The 10,931-nt window shown below is 44.8% G+C and overlaps 1 protein-coding gene across 1 annotated transcript; it reads left to right on the top strand.

Annotated features, from left to right (window-relative positions):
* The first annotated feature begins 209 nt into the window (after positions 1–209).
* On the top strand, positions 210–6,425 carry LOC123122533 (G-type lectin S-receptor-like serine/threonine-protein kinase B120). Its single transcript, XM_044542731.1, has 9 exons — positions 210–291; positions 765–1,471; positions 1,588–3,617; positions 3,926–4,027; positions 4,649–4,842; positions 4,936–5,143; positions 5,219–5,456; positions 5,543–5,693; positions 5,816–6,425. Exons 3-9 carry the CDS (start codon positions 2,267–2,269, stop codon positions 6,113–6,115), a joined length of 2,544 nt encoding a protein of 847 aa, XP_044398666.1. The 5' UTR covers positions 210–291; positions 765–1,471; positions 1,588–2,266; the 3' UTR covers positions 6,116–6,425.
* Positions 6,426–10,931: the final 4,506 nt, after the last annotated feature.

Raw genomic sequence — 10,931 nt, 5'->3', positions numbered from 1 at the left:
ATGAAGGAATGCAATTGTTTTCCCTCTGTCACACTCATTTTTTCTTGCATTTTACAGTCGCAGAGGAAGAGGCATCTCATGTACGTTTGAAGCTGGACAAATGGCCTGTTTTCCCTCAGGTTCGTGCTACAAACTAAGCTTTAGTGCTAAGTGAGTTCTCTAAATCTGCTCAAGTTTCCAACATGTGTAATCGTCTTTCTGTTGATTGTGTGGAGGGGGGGAGGGGCGAACCCTATTTGATGCTCACTACATCAAATTGCTGGCGATTCGCAGAAGAGGCATCAAGCCAAGGTGAGTTGGGCTTCGGGAACCTTCTGAAAGGTTTCTGTCCGGCTTTTTACATTTTTCCTTGTTTTATTTTTAAAAATTTGTTCAGAAATTTCAAATTTGTTTGATTTTTTGTTAAGAATGTTCAATTTCTAAAAATATTTTGGAATTTTAAAAATGTTCAGAATTTCAAAAAATGTTTGTGTTTTTCATACAAAAAATCGAAACTGTAAAAAATTGTTGGCATCTCAAATTTGTAAAACTCATCTGTACTTTTAAAACCCGGCTGAAAACCAAAAACATCGTTTGCTACAGTGTCTGGCTCGAGAGGATGGAAAATCAGACTGAATGTTTTCACGGTAGCAATTGTAAACCTTTTTTTTTTGCCTGAAGATGGGCCTTTTTTTTAGTGGATGTACCCCTTTATTCAATAATCAAAGTGTGCGGATTCTCCAAGAGGCACGCACCAAATAAAATTCTCATTGTCTTTGATGAAGGCATTGCGGAGATTGAGCTTGACTACGTGGCATGACTGGTTGTCACACGTAGCACCGCTCCACTGGCAGCAGTCATGGCCTCTCCAGAAGCCCAGGCGTTTAGCAGGATCACTTGTCATGCCAGTTCGAAGGAGAGGAGCGCCGCCCTGTCAGGCGCGGCACAGCTCCCGTTGGATGTTTCTCCGGCATAGGAAGATGAGGTGGCCATGGATGTGGACGTGATTGCTAGGATGATCAAAAGGCAGCTGGCTGCATCCAGGGCAGATCTTTTTGTTGCGGCCATTGTGTTATCTTCCCTGCAAGGCTGGCGAGGAAGCCGGGATAATATATATGGTGCATCACTTGACATGAGAGGTTGGGAATTCCGCCCCTTCGGTTGCATCACGGTGAATGTGTACACTCAGTATCCGCAGATGAACGGTCAAGCAGAGTAGTACCACACAGCAGTCAGCAGGGGACGATTTAGTGGAGAAGAGAAACGAAGGAATCTGCAGAACGGACATTCAGAAATGGTAGTGCCTGTGGTCATCAATCAGTTTCAGTAATCAATCAACAAGAGGAGAAATGTGGGCTGTCTATTGTTGGAGCCATCAGTAACCAGGACTTCTGGGCTGCTCTGCCTTGTGATGACCGGGAAGGCTTTGCCTTACCCAGATTTGAATCCTCCGAGCTGACAGCACATCGACGGGAGACATCGAGCCAAGCAGGTATGAATCCCCCCAGTCGTGAAAAAATACATAAGCATGCTAGAATGACGCGGTTGGACAAAATTAGAGCGTGTCATTTAGTGCAAGACAAGCATTTTACTGATGTGAATCTGCAGCTTCTGGGCTGATTCGATGAAGCAAGCGTTAGGCAGAAAAGAGACCGGCCGCTTGGGATAGAGATGGAAGAGGAATGAATGCGGAGGAGGGAGAAGGATTTCTCTAGGATTTGTTTGTAAATCAGACATTCCACAACGTTCGTTCGTTTTTGTAATGCTTCACGACTGATCTCACCGTGATAACATCTACGAGGATTTTTCAAAAGAGATTGTTATACAAATATTAGGGGCATGACGCAGTGTAGGCTGACACGTTACCTGTACAAAATATCGCAAAGATCACTTTGTATATGTATTACTGTCACTGCTACAATTGCAAAGAACAGTCAGGAGTGAAGGTGACTGTTGAAGTGTTGATACACAATAGCTATCCGTCCGTTTATAGCTTAATGTTTCAGTCACTATTCTGAGTTTCTGACTAGTCAGCAGTCAAGGTCGCATCCCAACTCAGAGGTGGACAGCTGATATGTCAACTCTTGACCACTTGGAAAGTTGGAAGTCAATCTACCAGAATTCCAAGAACACTGCATTATACAACCATCTGCTTCCACGATCAAACATTTGTGGATGCTCGGTTCGTCAAAGCATCGCTTGCTTGTAGACCAAGGACTGGTACAACTATCTACTTACTCCCAGTTAGCCACCTTCATTAGTACGAAGATCTTAGCCTGATCGATCAATGGATTGGCCGGCTCTCACCAGCTTCACGGCGGTCACAATCCTTATTTTCCTACCGTTGAGCGCTTCTGACGATCGGCTTGTCCCTGGCAGGGCGCTGTCCCCAGGTAACTTCATCCTCTCCGATGATGGTGGATTCGCCTTGGGCTTCTTCAGCCCCTCCAACTCCACTCCTGCTAGCCTGTACCTAGGCATATGGTACACCGGCATCCCCGAGCTCACAGTCATGTGGGTCGCCAATCGAGAAACCCCGGCCACCAACACCACTTCCTCTCCACCAACGGTCTCCCTCACCAACACCTCTAATCTGGTTCTCTCCGATGGTAATGGTGGCCACCGTGTCCTTTGGACAACGACCAACGTGGCCACCGCCGTGGGCTCATCTACCTCAACGGTAGTGCTTCTGAACACTGGCAACCTCGTTATTCGGTTGTCAAATGGCACCATGTTGTGGCAGAGCTTCGACCACCGCACTGACACATTCCTCCCTGGCATGAAGCTACGGATAAAGAATAGCACACAGGGCACCGCCGAGCATCTAGTATCCTGGAAAGGCCCTAATGACCCTTCGTTGGGGCGCTTCTCCTATGGCAGTGACCCGAACAGATCCCTCCAAGTATTCCTATGGGATGGGGAGCACTCGGTGTCTCGCAGCGCCCCATGGACAGGGTACCTAGTGATGAGCCAAAGCCAACAACAACTTGGGGGGACAAGGGCAACTAACGTCAGTGATTTTATCATCTATGTGGCCTTCGTCGACAAGGACGATGAGATGTACATCACCTATAGCCTCTCGGACGGCGCCCCACGCACCAGGTTAGTGCTAACCTACTATGGCGAGTATCAGCTCCAGAGTTGGAGCAATAAGTCGTCAGCGTGGGCTGTCCTTTGGAAGTGGCCGTCTGCTGAATGCAACCGCTACAATTATTGTGGCCCAAATGGATACTGCGATGAGACATCCACCACGCCTGCCGTGCCAGCATGCAAGTGTCTCGACGGCTTTGAGCCGACTAACACACAGGAATGGAGTGTAGGCAGATTCTCGGCGGGGTGCCAAAGGAAGAAGGCGCCGCGATGCAGTGACGACTTCTTAGCCTTGCCGGGGATGAAGTCACCTGACATGTTTTCTTCCGTGGGCGGGGACAGGAGTACGTTCGAGGAGTGCACATCAGCGTGCAGCCGCAATTGCTCGTGCGTGGCATACACGTTCAGCAACCTGAGCACCGGCAGGTCTGGAGGAGACGTGACGAGATGCTTGGTGTGGAATGGGGAGTTGGTTGACATAGGAAAGATAGGGGAGCTTGGCGGTGAGACACTTTATCTCCGGCATGCACGCATGGATGCAACAACTGGTATCAGACCTCAACTTCTCCATCGTTGTCCGACTAGCTTTGTTATTTGTCGATCGTTCTACAACTTTCCTTCTTTTCAATAACATGCTTCTAGTTTCATCATCCATTTTTGTGACAGTCAATATATTAATTAGTAGTTGTATGATCATGATCTTCTCGTCCCTTTTGTAGTTCCATAATCTGATCTTTAAGTTGGATGGTTGTTACATGACTTAGAAATACTTATTGCTCTCAAAATAGGCTTTTGTCCTGCTTTATACATAAAGCAACAAAAATGTTTTTTTACTGTGTATGTATTTCTTGCATAGGTAGAAGAACAAAGAGAAAAGCAATGAGGATTGTGTTGCCAGTTTTAAGTTCTAGTGTTTTGGTAATCATCTGCATCTTTCTTGCATGGTTAAAATTCAAAGGTATGTTTCCTTGACCCTGCTAAGTAAAATGTTATATAGTTTTTTGGCGGGCAAAGTAAAACGTTATATTTTACCATAATATACCCTTAGACTACAGAATCTTATAAACCCCCTAAGCATAAACCGAGACCAAGTAACATTTTAGATGGTTTATGGCACAGTTTAACTACCCTGGGGAGTGATCCGGTGCTTATGTACAATCTTTTACTACCAAATAAGATGGAGTCCACATGTTAGTGAAACCACATCTTTATCTCTCCCCATTTCAATCGTTCGTTCGTACACTATGTCCGTCAGAACCCTTGCACAAACAGCTGTGTAGTCCGCATACACACAGAATGGGTCACGTCGATCATAGGGGTTGCTGTCTTGCTGCTTCCCATATCATTACAATCACTGCTCGGAGATACTAGGTGTTGAAGGGGTTAGCTTAGCTGAATGTACACTCTGCCACATGGTGGTAGAGACACCTCGTGGGTTATTTAAATTGCTTCCATGAGTTCATTAATTGGGGAATATTATACCAACATTAATAGTTAGGTTTCAAATATAACTTTTTTCTTTGTTATGTATGTGATGTGCTTATTAGAAGGGAAGTGACTATTAACATTGTGGGAGCAGGCAAGAACAAAAAATGGAGAAATCAAAATAAGATAAGTTTGGTTGGTATGAATACCTCTAATGAATTTGGAGAAGGAAATCCTCCCCATGATCGGGAATTTCCATTTGTAAGATTAGAAGAAATTGTGCTGACAACCCACAATTTCTCTGAAACATGCATGATTGGACGAGGAGGCTTTGGTAAAGTATACAAGGTAACTCATTGAATAGGTAGTTTCCTAATATTCATTCTAATAAGAAGAGCTACCTATTTCACATCGCAGTCTAATATTCACATTATTCTCTAGGGAATGGTAGGTGGTCAAGAAGCTGCAATCAAGAGGCTAAGTAGAGATTCTCAACAAGGAACAAATGAATTTAGAAACGAAGTAATTCTGATTGCCAAATTGCAACACAGAAACTTGGTTCGACTTCTTGGATGTTGCAGTGAGGGAGATGAAAAGCTCCTAATTTACGAGTATCTGCCTAATAAGAGCTTAGATGCTACCCTTTTTGGTACGTATTCTAATAACAAACTATGATTTCCTAAGACAAGTCAAAACACTTATTTGCTTACATTTGTTTTCCTAGATGACTCAAGAAAATTGTTGTTGGACTGGGAGACACGATTTAGTATAATCAAAGGGGTTGCAAGGGGACTAATGTATCTTCACGAAGATTCAAGGTTCACCATAATTCATAGAGATCTCAAAGTTGGAAATATTTTGCTAGATGCCGATTTGAAACCCAAGATAGCAGATTTTGGTATGGCTAGAATCTTTGGTGATAACCAGCAAAATGCAAATACCCAACGTGTTGTTGGAACATAGTGAGTATCCATTGGAAGAAAAATCATATTGATCTTTTAGATTGAACTTTTATTGGATGTCGCTTACAATTGAATTGCTCAAATAGTGGCTACATGGCTCCTGAGTATGCAATGGAAGGCGTCTTCTCTACCAAGTCTGATGTCTATAGTTTTGGCGTGTTACTACTGGAGGTTGTAACTGGCATAAGAAGAAACTCCATTAGTCAAACCATGGGATTCCCTAGCCTCACAGTTTATGTGAGTACATACAAGACTTAAAGTCAAGTTTTACTTCTAAACATGGATTAAATTTCCAAAGAGTTTTGAGTTTTAAACACAATATGAATAGGAATACTAATATGATGTTCTTGGTTTTTCAGTCATGGAATATGTGGAAGGAAGCGAAGACCGAGGAACTGCTAGACTCATGTATCGTAAATACTTCACCGGTCGAAGTTTTGCTTTGCGTCCATGTGGCACTCTTGTGTGTCCAGGAGAACCCAGATGATAGGCCGCTTATGTCATCTGTTGTGTTCATCCTAGAGAATAGAATCACCACACTTACAGCCCCCAGTTGCCCCGCCTACTTCGCACGACAAAGTGCTGAAATTGCTAATATAAAAAATGACATTCGGACTTCCGTGAACAGTTTTACTCTTACCGAGATAGCGGGGCGATGAAGTAATAATTTTCAGGTTTAGATGTATAAAATGGTCTCGAAGGAAAAACAAGTTGATGAATCAAACACTTTGGTAAAATGTATGGCTCAGCAAAATAGTGATGTAATATTCCAAAAATAAGCGATGTATCACCTGTTGCCCAGGAGTCATTATGTTGGAACGTGTTTGTATTTGAACTCCAGATAGCAGTCTCAGTTACAAAATGGAAAAGAAAGATATTAAGACACTACTTTGTGTGTGTGTGTGTGTAGAAATTAAGACACTACTTGACAAAAAGGACTCTGAGGAAAAAAAAAACTTCGATTAAGGTGACCCTTACATTGGATACAAGTGATTAGGTAGTGGTGTTCTTGTCTATGCTTCCTGCAATGTTTTTGTGTTTACTTGTAAAAAAGGTGCACAGTCCAGAATCCATGCTTTCATACTAAATTAGGACGACGAATTTGACAACAACCAATTTATATCTCAAGGAAACATCTTTTAAACTTCATTTCCATAACGGTTATAAACATGAACTGACTTCACGTGGCACATCTAGGCCTGGTAGGAAGTCCCTTTTGTTTCCACTCAGCTGCCTATAATTTTAGCTTATATAAAGTTTGAACTATCGGTGAAACCTGAATGCCTTGAACTTCGTTGCCTCGGCGGCGGCCTTAGTGATCCATATTGCTAAGCCCCCCCCCCCCCCCCCCCTCTCAGCCTACCCATGTTGTAAATATATGTGCTAGAATTACAACACAAGGTAACTAATATTACCTTCGCACAGGCACACTTGATGTACACTAGGGTTCGATCATTAATCTTTTTAGAGTACACATGTGAAGTGCTTCAAAGTAGCACTAAGTGTTCATAATAGAAAAATTAATTAAAGTGCTTCAAAGTAGCACCAAGCATAAGAAGCAAAAAAAAAGTGCGTCAAAGTATTACAACTTCATGCATTTCATTGTTGAGAGTTCATGAGTTTCATTGTCATGGACATAAAATTTTAAATAGTGGATACTGATAGTGGATTGGTTGTAGATTGGGGTATACGGCGTAGTGGAATGCGGATTGTGGCGCTATGTCCACATATATGAACACTCGCAAATTAGAGATTATTGTGTATATTTCTAGACCGTTGACAAAAATATGACATTTACTTTGAGCAATCATCATTTATATAGGAATATAAACTATAACTGAAACATTATTTGGTCCTTGAAACATATAAGCAAGGCACATTTACACAAACCAATAATATCATTTATATAGCAGGCAATATTGCAGATGTAGGATGATATAGCGGTCTGGCAACTGATATTATGCCCGCATCATGATAACTGATATGGTGGCCACAATATGGAGAGCGGACGCTATTTAAAAGCTTAATCCTAGATTAGCTTTTCCATATGGGAGGTCGTGGGAGTGGTTGCTATTTAAAAGCTTGTACTCGATTTTTTTAGAGGAGTAAAACAAGCTTGTACTCCAGGGTTAGAAGAGAGGGGTGCCGGGCCACCGGCAGTGAGAATCACTGCTGGTCTGGTCACTTGCTTTGCTTTTGTGATGGGCTGGGAATGAAGCGAGGACGAGAGGCGAAGCGGCCCATAAATGACTGAAATGGCCAAGCAGATCGAATAGCCGGAAAGAATCTTCCCGTAACAGTTCATGCCGGGCGCGCATAGGAATCTCGACTTGGAGGCTCCCCTCTCCTCTCGGCGGCGGCGACGCCATCACCGTAGAGATCGATCTCCCCTGCCGATTCCCTCAGGCGGTGCTCGCTGCGTCCCTTGTGGCGCGGCGGCTGCGCAGAGAGGACGGACCTTGGGATAGTACCGCTCGCGGACCCAAAACCCCGAGCGAGAGGATCATGGATGTGACCGCATTGGCTTCAGGCTCCGCCACTTCCGATCTCGAAGCTAGCGCTGATGGAGGAACTTGGACTCAAGGAGGACGATCTGCAGATCTGCAGGACGTCATGGTGGAGGATGGCGAATTGCCACAAGAGGCGACACGCTGGATGGCGATCGCTAGGGTTCACACCGACAAAACCTACAACCAATATTGGTTCTACAGAAACATGAGGGTGGCATGGAATCTGGTGCAGGAAGTAAAGATCAGACCGCTCGAGGAAAACCTCTACTCTCTCCAATTCTCTTGCCTCGGCGACTGGGAGAGGGTAATGGTGGAAGGCCCCTGGAATTTCAAGGGGAAGGCGGTAGTTTTGTCACACTACGATGGTTTCACGAAGCCGTCGACGATTGAACTCAACAAGATAGACATATGACCGCAGATCCATGATCTCCCAGATGGCTATTTCTCCAAGATAAAGGCACTGTCATCCACGGTGGGCGAGTTCATATTTGCCGAGCCAAAGTCACATGATTTTGAGGGCAACTTTGCAAGGGTTCGAGTGAGAATCGATGTGACTAAACCTCTGAAAAATGTTGTCTCGCTAGTTGTTAAAAAGAAGGATACGGTTGAGCGTGTCATCTTCAGAATCAAGTAAGAGAGATTGCCGGATTGGTGTGCTGTCTGTGGATACTTAGGCCATCTGTATAAAGAGTGTGGAGACGGGGTTCATCCACCAAAGGCATTGGTTTTCAAGGACATAAAAGCTAGCTGGTTTCAGGGTCCTGGAAGGGGACCGGGTGAAAATGACAGCCATAGGGGCGGTCGCGGCCGAGGCCGGATGGGACGAGGAGGAGGTTGTTCAGCAACACACCATGGCTCTACGGGCAGCTAGGCTCATGAGGACGCTGATCAATCACTCAACGATATCACGATGGAAGAATCAGAACACAACAGAAAGAGAAGCGCTCTAGCTGACCCAAAGGCTACACATCCACCCCTTCTGGTGCAATCAAGCAAAGCCCTACTCATGCTGCCACCGGCAGTTCCCCCAAGCCCCACATCGAAGCAGGAGACGAAGAGAAACAAACCGAGCCCGTCAACTGCTGAGACAAACCCATCGAAGAATGTGATACCCAACAAGACCTCTTATGCACATTTGGCGAGCTCCCAAGGGGGGGGGGGGTTCGCCTACCGCAATGAGTCTTCTTTGCTGGAACTGCCGCGGAATTGGCAAAGTCGCGACAGTTCGGGAGCTACGCGATCTAGCGAGGCAGTTTGCCCCCTCTATTCTTTGTATTCTTGAAACACAAATAGAGGGTTCGAGGGTGGAGAATTTGGCAGATGGTTTAGGTTTCAATAAAAGTTATGCAGTTAGTAGTTCAGGCAGGAGTGGTGGTCTTTGTATTTTCTGGAACGATGTAATAAAAGTGGAAGTTATTGGTTACTCGAGGTATCACATTGACGTTTTAGTGGAAGATATGGTGGATGTGCAGGTCAGAATTACCTTTGTCTATGGAGAGGCTCAAGTACCGGAAAGGCATAACACTTGGAACACTTTGAAAAGCATAGCTGAGACACAGAACAGGCCATGGGCGATCATGGGTGATTTCAATGAGGTACTAAATCTCAGTGAACATGAAGGTGTTGGAAGTCGGAGCCAAGCTCAGATAGATGGATCCCGAGAGGCAGTTGATACTTGCGGGCTGTCAGATATAGGTTACACCGGCACAGACTGGACGTTTGAAAAAAAGGTTGCGGGAGGCACCTTTACTCGTGTGAGGCTGGGCAGATGTCTGGTTAATCTAGAATGGTTGATAGCTTTACCATCATCAGCTTTACTCCATAAGAGTGCTACGAGCTCTGACCATATCCCAATCCTCCTCACGCTACGTGATCAACATGCATGCAGGGCGGGTCCCAGGGCATTTAAGTAGGAAACCATGTGGGAAAGGGACGAGTCCCTCTTCACAACAGTAAACAGCCGGTGGTGCATGCAAGAGGGGGAGACAGTGGAATCCTTGTGCGCAAAACTAGGAGATCTCGTAGGAGACTTATCCTCTTGGGATCGGGACAAGTTCGGTTCAGTACGGAAAGAGATTGGCCAATTGAAAATTCAGCTACAAATTATGCGCGCTACCCCAAGTCGATCTGGACCTACACGAGAAGAGACAAAAGTGACAGATCGGCTGGTTGAACTCTTTCATCGAGAGGAGATGCTTTGGCGCTAGAGAGCGCGAGTGGAGTGGTTAGTCCATGGTGATAAAAATACCTACTTCTTCCATCCGAGAGCAAGTAGACGACGCCGTAAAAATCAAATCAAATCGTTGCATGATGAGCAAGGTCAAGTTACTGAGGACAGGGCTGAGATGGAAGAGATGACAACGGAATATTACAAAAACCTGTATACGTCCAAGAGGGTGCATAACATGGATGAAATGTTAAGGACTGTACCAACTAAGGTAACATCCGATATGAATGACCTCGTGAATGCCCCATATACTCAAGAGGAAGTCAAGTGTGCCTTGTTTCAGATGTTTCCAATTAAAGCACCCGGCCCGGATGGATATCCAGCTCAGTTTTTCCAACGGCATTGGGAGGTGTGTGTGGGGAGAGGTCACAAGTGTGGTCCTCAAAATCGTCGAGGGATCTGAGTCTGCAGCCTGCATCAATGATACGATCCTGGTTCTCATCCCAAAGGTAAAAAACCCCACCCTCCTTAAACAGTTCAAACCAATCAGTCTTTGCAATGTGCTCTATAAAATTGCGTCTAAGGTGATATCCAACAGACTCAAACAGATACTCCCAGATATTATTTCAGCAGAGCAGTCAGCCTTTGTTCCTGGTAGATTAATTACTCATAACATCATAACAGCTTATGAGTGTTTGCATTTTATGAAGAGGAATAAGGCTAAAAAACATCTGTCCTGTGCGCTTAAGTTGGACATGATGAAGGCCTATGACAGAGTCGAGTGGGCCTATCTCCGGG

The sequence above is a fragment of the Triticum aestivum genome, chromosome 5D (genome assembly GCF_018294505.1).
Source record: "Triticum aestivum cultivar Chinese Spring chromosome 5D, IWGSC CS RefSeq v2.1, whole genome shotgun sequence".
Lineage (NCBI taxonomy): Eukaryota > Viridiplantae > Streptophyta > Magnoliopsida > Poales > Poaceae > Triticum > Triticum aestivum.
Note: the sequence above shows the minus strand (reverse complement) of the source record. Positions and strands in the feature narration are given on the sequence as shown.

Excerpts from the sequence above, each read along its gene's own strand:
- LOC123122533 (XM_044542731.1), top strand. The coding sequence starts at position 2,267 with ATGGATTGGCCGGCTCTCACCAGCTTCACGGCGGTCACAATCCTTATT. Across the intron at positions 4,843-4,935 it reads GCTTTGGTAAAGTATACAAG|GGAATGGTAGGTGGTCAAGA; the intron begins GTAACTCATTGA and ends ATTATTCTCTAG. Across the intron at positions 5,457-5,542 it reads CAACGTGTTGTTGGAACATA|TGGCTACATGGCTCCTGAGT; the intron begins GTGAGTATCCAT and ends TTGCTCAAATAG.